Raw genomic sequence first — 18,116 nt, forward strand, 5'->3', positions numbered from 1 at the left:
CTGTCATAGTGAAGGCTGCTGGAGCTGCCTTCGGGTGCCCCCCGTGCCGTGCTGAGTGAGAGTCCACAACCCAGAAACAGACCCGAGAGGACAGAAGACAGGCTCTGAGGACTGGCATCGAAGCAGCTTAAGGGTGAAAAGACAAAGGGACAAAAATTGTTAGGATCAGTCCAGGAGTGCGGCAGTAGTTGGGGTTCGGTGAAGAAAGGCCAACACTGCCTACGTGAGTCCAGAAAGCTCCAGCAGGGGGCGCTCTCTAGATGGAAGCAGCACAGGCCACGTACAGGATGGACTTCCAATCCTAGAATGCAGAGCTTCCCGGGAGAAAATCAGCTTTGTGTCAGTCTGGAGACCTTGTAACCCAGAAAATTCCAACCCTAGCCAAGCCAAACTGCAACATAAACAACTGGGACAGACAGACAACTGGGACAGGCGCCCAGTCAACATGCACCAGCCAAAGTCTAAGAGCTCAAGTGGGCCGAGGCATGGTGGTGCACTGAGGAGGAAGAGAGAAAGCTCAAGGCCAGCCTGGGCTACATGAGGCCCTGTCTCTCACACCACCATCCCCAGAAAGAGAAAAATAACGGGTGTAACTATGATCAGAGTTTATTATATGGCAGGGCATGGGCACTACTTGTATCAGCACCCAGGAGGGCAAGGATTGCCACAAGTTCAAGGCCAGTCTGGTCTCCACAGTGAATTCCAGACCAGCGAGGACTACTCAGTGAGGCACTGATGCAGCCTCACACAAAATGTACATTGTATGTATGAAAGTCATCTCCTACAACTAATATACACTAATTTAAAAGAATTAAACAAGGGTGTATTACTGACACTAAGGATACGTGACAGTTTGAACAAGAAGTGTCAAAAGAATGGCTGGGAACCATGGCTGTGAACACCAGGATGGCTGAGATCGAGGGCAGACTCCTAAGAATACAGGTAACTCTCTATGTCCTCAGCTTGCTTTAGTTACATGGGTATTTTTTAAACGTGTCGTTCAGGACAGCAGGTGACAAACCACACCCACACAGCATCCTGTGGGGTCAGAGTTCTACTTCCTGGCAGGCCTGTGCTCTAGCCTGACCAGGGAGAGGCCCAAGTTGCCCCAGACCCTTCCTGACACCTCTTTGACGTCCCAAGAAGGCAGCGGTGACACCAAAGCCCTTCACCTGAGGAGGGCTTTTGTGAGCTACCCACCCTTTGTGAGTCTGGTGTCTGAGGGACGACTGAGTGACATATCTGCCTGCAGTGTGTCTCATTGGGGACAGCCTTCTGTAAGTGACATGGTCTCATGCTCCATCTGTGCAAGTGCGGTTCTTCCATCTGTCTTCTCAGTCCTGTGGCTTACAGGAGTGCTGAAGCAGGACTGGTTGTCCTTCCAAGGCATGGCTCCCTTTGGAATTCAGGATTTTGTGGGTTTTGCTTTGAGACAAATCCTGAGCCTTCCTCAGCCTTCCACTGTTGTGCAGCACTGTGGCTGGCCCAAGACTAAGGCTCCTGAGCAGCCTTCTTTTTCTCTTCTAGGCCCCACGTCCTACCACAGCTGCAGTGAACCTCTTGAGTTTCCTCCAAAGGGCAAATTTTGGAGGAAACTGCCAGCACTTAAGGTGAGGGCAGGCAGGCAGCAGAGTCAAGAGTTTGAGATCAGCCTGGTCTACATGAGACCGTCTTAGGAAAAAAAAAAAAGAACATGACCCCTTGATTCTGGGCACTCTGAGAAGGAACCCATGCTGACCTGACAAAGAGCCCACTTCCTCAACTGTGCCTGCAGTCTTCCTACAAGTTCAAAGCCAGCCTAGGCTATATAATGAGACTGCACACTCCACCATCTCTGTAGAAAGAACCACAAGCCTCAGCTGAGCTCTGAATACAAACTTTATTTCTATTACAAGGAAATAGATAATTAGAACAGTAAAATAAAAAGGGGAGGGAGAGGCATAAAGGCAGGCGTGGCCCTGGTGGGGGCATCGAGAACAAAGCAGTACCCTCGATCAGGAACAGAGGGTGGTGACCCACAAGTACCAAGGTGGCCTCTACTCCATGTGTACCTGTAGCTCAACTCATTTTAACATGCTATAAACTCAAGCTTAGGCCCACAAAGGGATAGAACTGCTTCACTGGTAACTCTGAGATTCCCAGAACCCTCCTCTCTGTCCACCAGGCCCACAAAGCACCAAGAAGCAGTGGTGATGGTATGTCTCAGGATGGAGCCCTTAGGGGCCCAGAGGGCCACAGATGCACTCATCTCACTGCTGCCCAACAGGAGCAGCAGGGCCTCCCAGCTAGCCCCCCCTCACACCCAAACACCCACAGCACAATCTCAAAGACACAAAACGGCCATAACCTGGGAAAAATTAAAGTCTGGAGTCTCTTAATGAGCCTGAGGGGCAGTTGGACACTGCACCAGCATGTGCTGCTCTTCATAGGGTGGGCGGTAAGGGCCCCCATGGTCCTCACTACTCCTCCTCTTCCTCCTCTGCATCCCCTGCCCCCTGCTGTTTCGGAGGTTTTGCCTGTTGAGTAACAAAAGGAAAGACTAAGCAGAGAAAGAATTCCCAGCCAGCTCTCCTCATAAGAAGCCACTAACAGCCCACCAGCCACGTCTGCATCTGCCCTGAGCCTAACTTTTGGACTCCAGTTACCTTTGGAGTTCTGCTGTGGTAGCTGGTAGCTGCAGGGGTGACCCGAGAGCTCCGACCACCATCACTCCTCCCACTGCAAAAAAAGATGAGGAACCATCGTGCTAAGATGTGGGGACTCAGAGGACTGGAGAAGGGCACACCAGCACAGCAAACCCCTCCCTGTGCACAGCCAGACTCCTCAGTGGAAGTGGGGGTGACCAGACAGAGCCCGAGCTGAGCAAGCACATGCTCCTGGGCTCCACCCTCAACACCATGGACCATGATGGACCAGTGTGAACAGACCTTTTTAACGCACTGCATTAATTATTCTGTGTGTGTGCAGTGTATGTGGTGGTCAGAGGACAACTCTGTGGACCTGGTTTTCCTGTGGTGGGGTCTGAGGACCAAACTTAAGTCATCAGGCTTTTACCCACTGAGCCATCTCGCCAGCCCAGACTGCCTGCCCATGCTCTCTTCAGCCACAGTCGGCTCCATGCTGGGGTGCTGCTTACCTGGCTCCATACCTCCCAGAGGGCCCATGAGGAACAGAGGGCACAAGGTTTTCTGGATAGAGATTTCGAATAGAGTGGATCACTGGAGCATGCCCAGATGCTGCAGGCCCATTCTGGCTGCCCCGACTCCGCCCTCGGATGTCCTGGCTGTCTGAGTTGTTAAGCTTCAGCACACGAGGAGGGCTAGGCTGGCACTCAGATCCGGGGCCTGATGCTGAGTTCAACACTGGGTTACAGGTAGTCATGTTGTTCATGGTTCTGCTGGGAGACAGCGAGTAGGTGGAGCCTCCTTTTGCTGCTTCCTGCTTGACATCATCCATGTAGCCTGAAGCCAGGTCTCCTGGAAAGAGAGGCAGCAATGGCTTAGAGGAAAGGCTACTCTAGCTGGTAGCGCTGGATTCGGGGTAGACAACAGACAACTGCTTCCCACTAACAACACCGCAGGAGACAGATACTCTCTCCCCACTCTGCATGCCGACTTCCCGATCGATCCTCAAAGTCAGTCTCCTAACTGAGCAGCAAATGGATGCCAGCAGACTCTGAAAAGTAGTTTGCAATTGGCTTGGTGGTGGGAAGTTTCAGAAACAGTTCACAGGCCCAGTCAGAAGACAATAAGGCAGTCAGGAGCCACAGCTCACCTCAGCACTGTGACTCACACCTGTCTCTGAATCCACAACTCTATAAAAGCTGTACTTAGGACAGCTAGGGGTCATGTGGGGACCACTTAGCCTCAGCAGTTCCCCAGGAGACCCTCATGCAAGCCAACCAGTGGTGCAGGTTAGCCTCCTGGAGATGAGAAGTGGGAAGCAGGCCCTAGCCAGCAGTGCTGTGGCCTAACTCAGTCCCAGCTGATACCCTGGTGTTTGACCCGCCTCCTGGGCAGCTCTGGTGAAGTGTCTTCAGGCTGGGAATCCTGTGTAGGGATGCTCTCCATTGCATGGTGGTTCGCTGTGGCTGGGCGTTGGTCACACTGGTCCTAAACAAAAAGAAAATCAAGTGAGGACTTAGGATGTTGAGAGAGAAGAGCAACAGCAGGTGGGTGATCATGTACACCCACTGAGAACCATTAGAAGTCTGGAAACTACGAGGAGGCCAGACCCTAGGAACAGCCAGCCAGCATGGGCTCTCGAAGCTCTGGGCAGGGATGAAGCACGGGCTGGTATGGAGAGGTCAGGAAAGTACTTTGGCTGGAGTGGTGGGGTGGTGGGTTATTCCAGTCTCTCCTAGGTGATAAAGAGCAAAGAAAGGAAGGAAGGAGGCCTGCATGCTGGCTCTTCACAAAAACGGTGACTGAGGAGGAAAAAAGTATGTCCCATGAACAACCGGGCTTCCAGACTGGAAATCTGGAAAGGACTCTGGAGTATGTAGTATAGCGCCCTTCCTTCCAGATGCTCCCATGCAGAGTACAGAGCCAGGCCACCACATGGCCAGAGCTGGATACAACTCTCAAACAGCACGACAGGAGAGCCTCTGCTGTCAGGGAGACCTCAGCCCGAATGCAGTCTCCAATGCAGACGCATGGGCTCTGAGGACAGGCTGCGGCTGGAGGACATCAACCACACTCCCAGATGACCCACATGGAGACCAGAGGGCACCTCCAGGGACTCTCACCTGATGATGGAACAGCACCTCCTCTTCCAGCTGCACCCCACAGAACTCACAGGGGATGATAATGCTGTCTTCCACAGCAGCTGCGCTGTTGAGGCCCATTAAAGTGTCTAACTGGTTACTTGCTGCCTGTTGTAGAAAGTTCTGGAAGATGACACCAGGATCCTCTACCCCCCTGAGGGAAGAGCTGCCAGTATTGAGTGAACGTAAGGCATGTGAAGGGTTGCAGCTTGTCTGTCATTCAAAACACATGTTAAAAAATAAAAAAGAGGTTAAGGAAAAATTGCATTGCTAAAACATTTTCTCCAAGAAACTGCTTCAACCCCCTGAGTTTGGAGCTGGAGAGGCCAGAGAGCACCACAGCACCTCCACGTTCTGCAGTTCCCTACCGCACCCCTGCCATCACACACCACCCATGACCACACGACAGAGCAAAGGGCAAACAGTCTCTTTATCCTTGTTAAAGGACCAAACACTAGATGTATTCAAAGTGTTCAACACCACTTCTAAGAGCAGGATACGTCCCATTACCCAAGGTTGAGACTACATGGCAGCGTATAAATGCTGGACTAGGCCTCACTGCACAGACCAAGTACCAGGGAAACATGGCTCCTGATAACCAGCCTCAGGGCTATGTGTCCACGGTCCCAACTGCTAGGGACGCTGAAGCAGAAAGGTCAGTTGAGTCTAAGGGGATGAGGCTGAGTGCTGCAGCCATGTGGTGAAAACAGACCTCACCACAGGCACTGTACTCAGTAAGGCCTCTTGCGGCTTGTCACACTAACCACAGCCTGCTCCTGGCTCCTGTCTGATGCTGTCACGTAACACACACCTGATGGTCAATGAGCAGGTCTTCCGGGTACAGCTCTTCACAGAACTCACAGGGCAGCAGGGTCTCGTCAGCTGCACCTGGGGCCACGGGAACAAGAACTGCGGTCAACCCCTTCACCCGTAGAGGATCTGACACACAAGTCTGACTTGGGCCAGCTGGAGTGCTGGACTGCCTTGAAAAGGACACGGAATAAATTCCAATCTGGTTCAAGGGCAGGTTACACACACAGGAAAAGGAAATTCTCGAAAGTTTGAGAAGGATCGTTTGGAAACAGGACACTTTTTAAAAGAAAAGAAACAATTAGGTAAAGAATGAGCTAAACATAATGAAGGAAGAACCCCTTAAAGGGCCATCAAGCACAGACTTCTTGTAGATTTTTTTGTTTGGTTGGTTTTGGTTTTTCCAAGACAGTCCTGGCTGTCCTGGAACTCACTATATAGCCCAGGCTGACCTCGAACTCTCAGAGATTGGCCTGCCTCTGCCTTGTGAGTGCTGGGATTAAAGGCGTGGGCCATCACACCTGGCTGTTTGCTTGCTTGTTTGTTTATTTTCCTTGCTGCAGACTTTTGCTACCAAGCAGGAATCCTGGCATGATGGCACACCTTATACAGCCTTATCACTTGGGAGGATGAGGCAAGGTAGTAAATTCAAGGGCAGCCTGGGCTACGGAGACAGCTTGTCTGAAAAGAAAAAAAAAAAAAAAAAAGTGAAGAGGATGTAGACACATCTTGACAGAACTGTATTCAGACACTGGACATGAAAGAATGTTCTGCAGACAGCTACCATGGACTTTTCAAACTACCAGTGTGGCCTGGAGTGGCACACACCTTTAATCCCAGCACTCAAAGGCAGAGACAAGCAGCTCTCTGTGAGTTCTAGGCCAGCCAAGACTATATAGTGAGACCTTGTCTCTAATAATAATAATAATAATAATAATAAAAAACCAAACCAAAGTGCCAATGCATAAAACCTTGGAACAAGCTGGGCGGTGGTGGCGCACGCCTTTAATCCCAGCACTCGGGAGGCAGAGGCAGGCGAATCTCTGTGAGTTCGAGGCCAGCCTGGTCTCCAAAGTGAGTTCCAGGAAAGGTACAAAGCTACACAGAGAAACCCTGTCTCGAAAAAACCAAAAAAAAAAAAAAAAAAAAAAAAAAAAACTTGGAACAACAAGAAGGGCTAAGGAACAGTATATAAGAGTGAGAGCCATGGCCGGGGGTGGGGGTGGGGCACACCTTTAATCCCAGCACTCGGGAGGCAGAGGCAGGTGGATCTCTGTGAGTTCAGGCCAGCCTGGTCTACAGAGTAAGTTTCTGGACAACCAGAGATACAGAGAGAAACTCTGTCTCAAAAAAGAATAAAGTGAGAAATTTTTGTGACATGTCTTGTTTACATAGTGCTCTTGTGAAGAAATACAGGCCAGAGCATTTCAGCACAGACTGTCCTGTGTCTATTACCTTTCAAAAGCTCAGGGGGATATGTATCAAGGTAAGTGTGGAGAAAGAACACAGAACACAGATGAGTCTGTGGGATTCATTGCACTGTTCTTCAAACAGTGCAGAATAGGGGGTGAGGGGGTATGGTAAAAACAGCTGAAGTCTATCTCATTAAACACTTCTATTTTCAGCTGGGGGTGGGGGGGGGGGGGGGGGGGGTGGTGGTGGTGGTGGTGGTGGTGGTGGTGGTGGTGCACACCTTTAGTCCCATCACTCGGGAGATGGAGGCAGGCAGAGGATCTCTGAGAGTGTGAGGCCAGCCTGGTCTATAGAGTGAGTTCCAGGACAACAAGAGCTATACAGAGAAACCCTGTCTTGAAAACTTTAAAAAAAAAAAAAAAAATCTGTATTTTTGAGATAGGTTCTCACAATACAGCCATGACTTGAAACTCACAGGGATCCACCTACCTCCACCTCCCAAGTACTGGGATTAAAGGTGTGTGTCAATACACCTTTATTTATTTTAAATTTTTGTGTGTAGTGGGAGATGGCACAATCATGCCATGGGGCTCATGTGTTGTCAAAGAGCAACTCTGGGAGTTGGTTCCAAACCGAGGATTGCTGGTCTTGGCAACAAGTGCCTCTACCCACTGAGCCATCTCCAGTCCAGCATTTCCATCTTATAGGAGCTATAGAATGTAAGACTCACAAACACTGTGGTGACAGGCCGGAGAGCCCGCTCAGTGGTTCAGAGCACTGCTGCTCTTGCAGAGGACCTGGGTTCTCTTCCTGGCACCTGAATGGTGTCTCACAACCACTGTAACTCTAGTTCTAGGTACTTCCAGCCTCCTGAGGCACTGAATGCACATGGTACATATGCATACAAACAAGCAAATCACTCATAAAAATAATACAGAATTGTAGAGTCTATGTAAAATAAGCAAACTCACCCTTTTTGTTACCCAGAGAAGAGGGCCCACCACGTGCTGGATCAGCCTCTGGCACAGAGCCCCAGAAGCCCTGTTCTGCCATGCTGGAGGCCCGTCCCTCATTCTGCAGACTCAGGGCCAACATGAAGTCCAAATGTGAGTTATTTTCACCGCTCTCCTTTGGGGACTGCCGGCTTCTATTCCTTTCCTGCCTTTCTTGTTCTTCAACTGGGAAGGAAACAACTCATTAGCACGTTAGCGATTGCCACCATCCATGCCTGACAACCTGGCAGGGTTAACAGGACCTGCCGACCCCTCTAGTGACCTGAGCCCTCTGCCTTCAGGGGCCTCTGAACCTGACATCTGCCATGAAACAACACCCCATTAGGAGCATAAACAAATGACTAGTCAGCAGTACTACTCAACCATCACTAAGACAAGCAGCTGCTGCACACTGCTCACATCTTATCTGCACTACGATTACGCAGTCAGGCTGCCTAGACAACCTGAGCCGACCCTTCCCTGTACACAACCTGAGGGCATGCTGCAAGTGCCTTGGGGACTAAGGACAATGTCAGGCCTGTCACCACCAGCATACCACAGGGTTCATCATCCCTGCTGTACAGGCAAGTCACCTCCTTCCCAGTGTCACAGGGACGGTCATGTTTCTAGCATCAAGATCTGTTGCCCTTTAGTCCTAGGACTGTGGCCCCATTCCCATCTCCTAGGCTAAGCACAACTCACACAGATTATTCTGAATTGGAAAATGGGCTGTCGTGTTCCTCTGGCTGACAGTCCGACTGTAGAAAGGGTCCGACTCAAAGGCTCTCAGGGGCCTTCCAGGGAGTCTCATGGGAGGGTCCAGGGCCTCAATTTGTTGGAGGAGCTGGGATGCAATCCACATTCCATCCTGACTCCATGATTCATCGTAGGCATCAGGAGGGATGGCCGCCTCATTTCTCTTTTCCTCCTCCACCCTCCCACAGACTTGAGGGTGAGTCTTCAGCTCTTTCACCAGCACGTTGCGCCCACAGCTGCCACACGGCTCTGTCCGGGCACCGCAGTAATCCTCATGCTCCTTCAGCTTCAGAACAGAAAGCTCCAGATCACAGTGCTGGCAGACAGCAAGCCGCAGAGGACACTCGGTCTCCTGCAAGGCAAGGCAGGAAGGGCTTATTATACACAGAGAGGCTGGAGTTCAGCACAGGGCAAGAACACCAAGTATCTGCTTCGGTCTTCTCCAACCCTGGCTGGGATGCTATGCTTTCTAAGAACTATGAGCTGCAAGGAAAGGTGCTTGCCACCAAAGCTGACAGCCTGAGTTTGAGGTCCAGGATCTACACGGTGGAGGAAGAACTGACTCCCACAAGTTACCCTGACCTCCACATGTGCACTGTGGCACACAGACAGCACATTCACACACTAACTAAAAATAATTAAAAGGGAAAGGAAAAGCCAGCTTTTAACACATAGAATGAGCCATGGACTTGGTTTCATATGTCCCAGAAGGCAGCAATAGGTAAACCCCACCGGACAGACAGACTTGGTTCCCAAGGGGAAAGGACAAAGTTCCAAACAGAGGGAGTACAAGAGCTAGGTAGTCCCATCTGGCCGGAGCCAGCCAAAGCTTCAACGGGGCCTTGAGCCTAGGTCTGCACAGGGCTGGTGGAGACAGGCTGTGTACGGGCTTTCTTGCTGCACGCGGCTCTGGTCTGAGCAGGGCCTGGCCCAGAAGTCCCTCCTTCCCGGGACAAACCGTGTGCTGCTTGAACTGCCTCTTCTCCAGCTTCTTGTTACATTTACACGTCACCTAGGATACAGAGAGTCAGTCAAGCGGCTCTGGAACAGCATGCTTTCCCAGTGCACATCTGGGGAAGGGCGTTCACCTGACAGTGCTCTGTGGCCATGTGGACGTCCATGTCAGATTTGGGGAAGGGCTCCTTGCAGACAGGGCACACACCAATGTTCCTTTGACAGTGGATTTCATGGATGGTAAAATTAAACACAGGAATTTCCTTTTTGCTACAGAAAGAAGCCGAAGAAAAAGGCAAGGGTGACTAACTGATGCATGACTTTTCTCACACAGTGCTGTCACCTCCCATAGGTCTTTGTCGCCACGAACATTTTGGTTTTGTGTTTGTCTTTTCACACAGGATCTCATGTAGCCCAGGCTGGCCTCAAGTCACTATGTGGGAAAGACCTTGATCTTCCTTTCTCTACCTCCCAGAGGTGAGACTGTAGGTGTAGACCACCATGTCCTGCTTGTTTTTTGAGACAAGTTCTCACACTGGAACACAGACTGTTCTCAAATTCGTAGCAATCTTCCTGCCCTAGCTTACTGGTGTTGGAATGGAGGTATGAACTACCTTGCCTGGCTAACAATTTTTATTTCTGTTTGTTTGCTTATTTGCTACTGTTTTACTTTTTGAGACAGGCTCTTGCTGTTGTAGCTCTGGTTGGCCCGGACCTCCTTCCCCAGCCTCTCAGGTTTGGGGAGCCTTCGAATCCTCATACTCCCATGTCCTGGACTATTAGATACCATAAGAAAAGAGGTAACCACAAAAATTTCAGGGGCTGGTGAGATGGCTCAGTGAACCAAAGTACTTGTTGCCAAGCCTAGCAACCTAAATTTGATCCCGAGGATCCACATGGTAGGTGGACAGAGAACTGATTCCAAAATGGTGTCCCTTGACCTTCACTTGCACAGGGTGGCATGCATGTGCATGTGTGCACACACACACACAATAAAAACGTAAAACGTGATACTACATCGGAAAAAAGTACTTTAAATCACAACCCACTTTTCTACTAACTGCCTAGTTGTGTCCAATGCAACTTCAATGCTGAAGAATACCTTATCCATTTATCTATCATCTGTCTACTTATCATCTCCATATCTATCTATCATCTATATATCTATCATCTATCTGTCTATCTATCTATCTATCATCTATCTGTCTGTCTGTCTATCATCTATCTATCTATCTACTATTTTTGGTCTTTCAAGACAGGGTTTCTTTGTGTGGCCCTGGCTGTCCTGGAACTTACTTTGTAGACCAGGCTGGCCTCGAACTCATCGAGATTTGTTTGCTGGGATCATGTGCTGGGATGACAGAAAGACAGATATGATGGCACACAACATGGGAGCCAGACAGGTGGATGTGAGTTTGAGGCCAGCCTGCTCTACAGAGCGAGATCCAGGAAAGGCACCAAAACTACACAGAGAAACCCTGTCTCGGGGGGAAAAAAAACTAAGGGGGAAAAAAAACAGAGAGATGACAGAGAAAACTCCAAAGACCAACTGTTTTTTGTTTGTTTGTTTGGTTTTTTTCTTTTTTTGTGAAACAGGGTCTCTCTATGTAGACCAGGTTGGCCACATGCCTCTGCCTTCCAGGTGCTAGAATCAAAGGTATGTGCCACCATGCCTGGCTAAAGACCACCATGGTTTTATTTTAGATATATTTAGTTTGTGTATATGAGTGCTATGCCTACATGTATGTGTGTGTTCATGCTATGTACATGCCTGGTGCCCATGGAAGCCAGAAGAGGGCATCGGCTTCCCTGAAACTGGAGTTACAGACAGCTTGTGAGCCACAATATGGGAACTGAGCCTAGGTCCTCTGTAAGAGCACTATTAATCACTGAACCATCTATCCAGCCCAAAACTAACTTTTTTTTTTCTTTCCAAGACAGGGTTTCTCTGTGTAACAGCTCTAGCTGTCCTCGAACTTGCTCTGTAGATCAGGCTGAACTTGAACTCACAGAGATTCTCCTACCTCTACTTCTAGAGTCCCTCCTGGGATTAAAGGCATGTGCCACCACACCTAGCTTTTTATTTGAAACCCAACTTTTTAAAAAAGATTTAGTTTCATAATTTTTTACATGCATGTATGCATGGGTATGTGTCCATGGAGGCCAGAGGCATCTGATTCCCCTAGAACAGGTGATTGTGAACCACCAGATGTTGGTGCTGAGAACTGAACTCAGGTCCTCCGCTGGAGTGGTACATGCTCTTAACCCCTGAGCCATCTCTACAGCACCCCCCAGACCAGCTTCCAAAGCCTGCAATGCAAACAGTTCCTCAGGCCGGCCAGCAGGCATGGGCTAGTCAGTCCTCCATGCTAAGCTGCTTTCTCCTCAGGTGCTCTGCTCGGGTAACCTTGTTTTCACCAGATTCTCCCTCGTGCTGTCTGAACTCCCTTAGCACAGTTATTTATACACCGTCCCAGGCCTCAGACTCCTCCAAAGTAGAACAGACTGAAAATCAGGATGTCTCAGCCAAATGTCATTTTGCTTCTCAAGTCACATTTTCTTATTTTATCCACGCCAATGATGATGGAGCCCCTTACACAGACACACAGATGATGCTCGGAGAGTCGGAAGTGGCAGGCAGGGAGCACCAGTGGACAGTCACTCTCGAAAATGCACCCTTTACCCATGAGGGCAGGGCCAGCAGCCAGGGCTCTGCTCGAGCTCTCCACCGGCATCTCCCTTCACTGCCACGTGGAAGTGAAGCCCAGAACAGCCTCCCCGCGCTGCAGCTCCACTCAGTGGGCAAGGTGCTTGCTGAGCCAACACAACCCGAGTTTAGGTTCCCAGGCACATGTAAAAGCCGGGTCTCGCCGGGCGGTGGTGGCGCACGCCTTTAATCCCAGCACTCGGGAGGCAGAGCCAGGTGGATCTCTGTGAGTTCGAGGCCAGCCTGGTCTACAAAGTGAGTTCCAGGAAAGGCGCAAAGCTACACAGAGAAACCCTGTCTCGAAAAACCAAAAAAAAAAAAAAAAGCCGGGTCTCATAGCAGAGACAGGCAGGTTTGGGGCTTGTGACCAACCAGTCTTGCTGAAATGGCAAGACACCCACTACACATGTACACACATACACACACAAAGAATACAAAGTTCTTTCTTCAGTAGTTTTCAGTAAGAATATTGGTTCTTACTAAAAGGCTGGAAGGATGGCTCAGAGGATAAGAACACTCACTGCTCTTGCAGAGGACCCAGGGTCAGTTCCCAGAACTACAGGGTGGCTCACCACCACCTCTAACTCCAGCCCCAGGGGATCCAGTGCCCTCTTCTGGTCACCATAGGCATGAGGCACACACATGGTGCACATACATACATGCAGACAAACCACTCACACATAAAAACAAATCTTGAGAGAGTGTATCAGTGGAGCCAGGAATAGTGCATGCCCATGATCCCAGCACTCAGGAGGCTAAGGCAGGAAGATCATGAATTGGAGCTAGACTAGGCTACAAACCAAATTTAAAGCTAGTCTGGAGCTACACAGCAAAACAAACCTTATCTCAAAGGAAGAGGGAAAATTCTGGAGAAAGCCACACCAGGAACCAGCTCCTCTCACCTACCTGCCCAGTTCTCATCCCAGCAGGCAGTGGCCCCATGGTGGAAATCGAGAACCGAGTCCTGAAAGATGTTCTCTGACCACGGATATGCAGCAGCACTTACATACCCCCATACTCACATACAAACATTTTTTAAGTTTCCCTTTCTACACTTGGGTTAAAAAAACATAAAAATATTAAGCTTAGCATTCAAGACTGCTGCAGACCTCACCAGCAGTCCTGCAACCACGACATGATAACAATCAAACATGGCAACTTAGGAGTCTGGTTCCTGCTAGCATATGCCCCAGATTTAATCCCCTGCGCTGAAAGGGGGTGGGGGGAAGGGGGTGGTGGTGGTAAGGAGGCATGGTGGCATGTGCTGCTCCCGAGAAGCCCTGGGTTTACTCCCCAGTAACGGAAGAGTTAATAATACTGTAGCTATGAATGGTAGCTCACACTTCTGAATCCAGTGCTTGGAAAGTAAAGATAGAAAGACGGTCTGGGGTTTAGGTCATCTTTGACTGTTGAGTTTGAAACTAGCTTGAGCTACATGAACCATCTCAAAAAGACAAACCCAGCATGTGACTCATACCTGTCATCCCAGAGCTCTAGAGGCTGCACACTCAATCCCAGGCCAGCCTGGACTACACAGCAAGACCCTATCTCCAAACGCGCCACAGAAAGAAAAGGAAAAGTTCATCCTGAGCCGCTCAGCTAACTTTCCTGTCACCACAAAGATGACAACAGACTCTGAGGCCACTGAGGGAAATCACTCCTTCCATCACACTGGCAGAGGCAGGTGGATCTCTGAGTTCAAGGCCAACCTGCTCTACAAAGAGTTCCGGGCCAGCCAGTGAGACTCTGTCTCAAAAAAAAAAACAACAACAACATACTTTTGGGGACAGATGAAAAAATGCGTTCACTTCTTACATGTGAATGAAGACTGTAGGAGCTGAAGGAGGCTCAGTGGCAGAGCTTGTCTGCAAGGCACAAGGCTGCGTACAATCCCTACCACTAACCCCACCTCCCAAAAAGGTGGGGATCCAAACCAATCCAGTGGTTTGTGGTCTGTTTGTTTTTCTGCTTGCTTTGTTTTTTTGAGAAGGGTCTCCCTATATAGTACACTGTAGACCAGGCTGGCCTCATCCTCACAAAGATCTCCCTGCCTCTGCCTCCGGAGTGCTGGAATTAAGGTATGTACCACCACACCTAGCTCCAGCATCTTTTTTTTTTTTTTTTTTTTAACTTTTATTTCTTTTGAGCTGGGTGGTGTTGGTGGAACACATCTTTAATCCCGCACTGAGGGGGCAGGGGGGTGGGGTGGGGGGGGATCTCTGTGAGTTCGAGGCCAGCCTGGTCTACAGAGTGAGTTCCAGGACAGGCACCAAAGCTACACAGGGAAACCTTGTCTCAAAAAACATAAAAAGAAAAAAAAAAGTATTTATTTTATTCTATGTATGGGTGTTTTGCCTGCATGCATGTCTGTACAAATGTGTGTCTGGAGTTTCTGATGGTTGTGAGCCACCACTGGGCACTAGAAACCAAACCTGGGTCCTCTGGAAGAGGATTAGAGGTTAGAGGCAGTGCTCCAACCATTTGGCCATCTCTTCAGGCCTAGTCCTATCTTGCTAAGTTATTCATGAAAGGCAAGCCAGAGCCCCAAGTCCCAGCCTGATCCATTTCAATCCTCATTCTACCCAGAGACACCTTCCTGTCAAATTCTAAACAAGCAATTTACCCAAGTGGTTAAAAAGCTCCAGTCACAATGACTGACACAGGTCACATGTATGGCCAGTCACAACCGGGAAAGAAAACACCCAAGTCTTTACAGAGCTGGCATGGCCTCATGGCAACCCTTTCGATTCCATGTCTTACCAGTTGTCACACAGCCGAGCAGCCGGGTCATCTGGAAACTCGGCCATCTTGGTTGGCTCTTCCTGAAAAATGCAAAGGAAGAGATGTCACTTTCTGTTTCGTTTCTGTTTTAGGGATGGCATGCAAAAGAAGAGAAATTTGGGGACATTCCTTTTCACTACTTTTTAAATTTCCAATTTAAAAAAATAATTAGACTTACAAAATGTTGCAAAAAAAAGCTTAAAATACAAAGAAGTCCCTTATGCCCTTCACCCAACTGCAGTAAAAGTTAACATTCTTAAGTCCTACTACTAATTTTAAAAATAACTGTAGCCAATTTACAGGCTTCATTCAAATGCCAGTGAGACCACCAATCAATCCCCTTTTCTGGTTCAGTTTCAACCCTGGAACACATAAAGCTCTCAGATGCTGCTCCTCAATCCGATTTGAAAGTGCTCCAGTTTTTCCACATTCACAGCTTATTTGGCTAATTAGTACCTTAATCAGACCTTGCTAGCTGCCAGCAGTTACTGGTAGTTTCTAGCTACTGGCCAGTTATTTTGTAGAAAATCCTTCTGTCTGGGTCTGTCTGATATTTTCTTGGGACTACACTTTCGGCAGCAGCATCATTGACGTGATGAGCCTCGGCTGGGGCTCAGGTGGTACAGGGCCCTGTGTTCCCTGACCAGCCATAAAACTGGGCGTGATGGTACATGCCTATCATCTTACCACTAGGGATATGGAGGCAGAAGAATCAGAAGTTCAAAACCTTCTTGGCGACATGGTAAGTTAGTAAGTTCAAGGCCAACCTGGGATGCATGAGACCCTCTTTCAAAAAAAAAAAAACACTACCCAAAAAAATAGAAAGAAAGAAAGCAGCAGAGAGCTCATGTTGGTACATCATATCAAAAGGAACAGGATGATCGGTAATGCTGCCTACTTAACTGAGATGGGACCTACCATGTTTGTTTGGTTTGTTTTGTTTTTTTCTCTGTCAAGTTTGAAGCCCTCCCACCCGGGGCACGCCAGGCAAAGGCGGTCCGCTCCAGCCCTTTCTCTCGCTCTCGGTACAGAGGGCGAAGCGCTGGCTGGCCACGGCAGCGCCAGTGTTTACATCACTCCTCCCCATGACACAGAAATAGATTTAGGTGCTAACCGGGCGCCAGGCTGATCTGGGCATTGTCAAGCCACCTGCCACTATCTAACGAATTCAAGAGTCGCATGTAGCAGAGCCCGGAAACCAAGCCCATCAAACCAGGTAACCTAAGGTGAGCGTCTAGGGGAAAGCTCGCAGACAAAGCGGGCTGCGGGGCGGACGGACCTCCAGCGCCGGCGGGGAAGCCTCTGCGGGCGGAAGGCCCGGGGAGGCGGAGGCAGGCCGGGCCACACGCCACGGCGGCGCCTCGGGGAGCGGCCGCTCTGCTCTCCGCGGGCCGCAGCGGTTGGAGCCAGCCCGACCTCCGCCTCCGCCTCCCGCCGCGAGCCTCGGCCTCGGCCGCCTTCGCCACCCGCCCCGCCCCACCCCGCCGCCGCCGCCGCCCACGTTCACCTCGGAGCCCAGCGGGAACGCCGCCGCCACAGCCGCCTCGGCCGCCCCGCGCCAACAACGGCCTAGCCGCCCGGCCGCTACCCCCCGTCGCCGAGGGCCGGCGCCCATTGGGCGGCCGAGGGGCAAGGCCGGACGCCCATTGGACGGCAGCGCTGCCGCTCCCTCTGGCCCGCCCCCTCACCCCCCATTGGCTCACGGTGCCCAGGGGGCGTGGCCTACAGGTCCCCGCCTCCCTCACATCTGAAAGCGGAGGCCTCTGCAGACGCAGGCACTGATTGCCTGAATAATACTAGGCAAACACTCCCGATGTGCCCAGTAAGGCGGTGGGTGGCGTTTGTGCTTTGTCATGGGCCGTTAATACCCGCTCGCCATCCTTGTCGTTAACACTTCCTCGTGCCAGGCCTCTTGGAGGCACCGGAGACGCCGATGTGACAGCCAAAGTCTCCTCCAGGCCTTGGTGGAGCGCCTCACCTGAGCACCACATACCTAATGGATAGAAGGGGAAAATTCTAAGTCTAAACTGGCGACGTGTAAACTGCAAAGAGCACACTTAAGCTATGTGGCTGCAGAGATGGCTCCGCGGTTAAGAGCACCTGCTGCTCTTATAGGGGACCCGAGTTCGGGTCTCAGCGCCCACAACAGGTGGCTCACAACTTCCTTTATGTCCAGCTCCAGGATATCTGCAGCTTCTGTCCCTCTGCAGACATACAGACACACACACACACACACACACACACACACACATACAAGAAGTAAGGTTTTTGTTTTTTTTTTTTACGTGAAAGAGAAAAACAGAGCACAGAGGCACACACCTTTAATCCCAGCACTCTGGGCTCAACTGCCTGTGTGCCAACCTTAAACTCAATATCCTCCTGCCTCCGTTTCCCAAATCCTGGGGTTGCGGGCTTGCGCTACCTCACCCAGCTAATTGCCATATGTTTTTCTATTTCTCTCAAATATTTGAAATTAGAACTGTGGGCTCACTGTTGGCTCTGCTGCTGTGGTTGGTTACCCATGTTTCTGTTTTTTAACTGACAAACTGTTTCCGAAAGTGACGGCACCATTTAACTAACATTCCCATCGGGAGCGGAGGAAAGTTCCAGATGCCCCACATGTTTCCCAACGTGATATAAATACATTCGGAAGAAATAAACAAGAGAACGGCAGTCCTGTCTCCTGGAAACAACTCACTATCCTCCCTGGGAAAGTGACTCAGAGGCTCCTTTGAATTTGGAGTTTACAGGGGAAAGGACAGCCCAGGCGGATGAGGAATAATGTGGGAATACTGACTACCTCAGGTTCAGCTTAACCCTTTAGCTTTGTTTATAATTAAAGTTTGGGGCTCAATGTGGTGGTGAACACATTGAATCCCAGCACTAGAGAGGCTGAGGCAGGAAGATCTCTGTGCATTCTAGGCTAGCCTGGTCTACA

General features: G+C 50.1%; 1 protein-coding gene across 1 annotated transcript; it reads right to left on the minus strand.

The window, feature by feature from the left end:
- Positions 1–1,860: 1,860 nt before the first annotated feature.
- On the minus strand, positions 1,861–16,810 carry Trafd1 (TRAF-type zinc finger domain containing 1). Its single transcript, XM_052755247.1, has 12 exons — positions 16,686–16,810; positions 15,158–15,219; positions 9,825–9,960; positions 9,695–9,748; positions 8,683–9,088; positions 7,960–8,166; positions 5,577–5,653; positions 4,748–4,978; positions 3,992–4,112; positions 3,137–3,476; positions 2,646–2,718; positions 1,861–2,516 (listed from the first exon to the last, which is right to left on the minus strand). Exons 1-12 carry the CDS (start codon positions 16,791–16,793, stop codon positions 2,460–2,462), a joined length of 1,872 nt encoding a protein of 623 aa, XP_052611207.1. The 5' UTR covers positions 16,794–16,810; the 3' UTR covers positions 1,861–2,459.
- Positions 16,811–18,116: the final 1,306 nt, after the last annotated feature.

Source organism: Peromyscus californicus, unplaced genomic scaffold, assembly GCF_007827085.1.
Source record: "Peromyscus californicus insignis strain IS unplaced genomic scaffold, ASM782708v3 Scaffold_2__1_contigs__length_46816999, whole genome shotgun sequence".
NCBI lineage: Eukaryota > Metazoa > Chordata > Mammalia > Rodentia > Cricetidae > Peromyscus > Peromyscus californicus.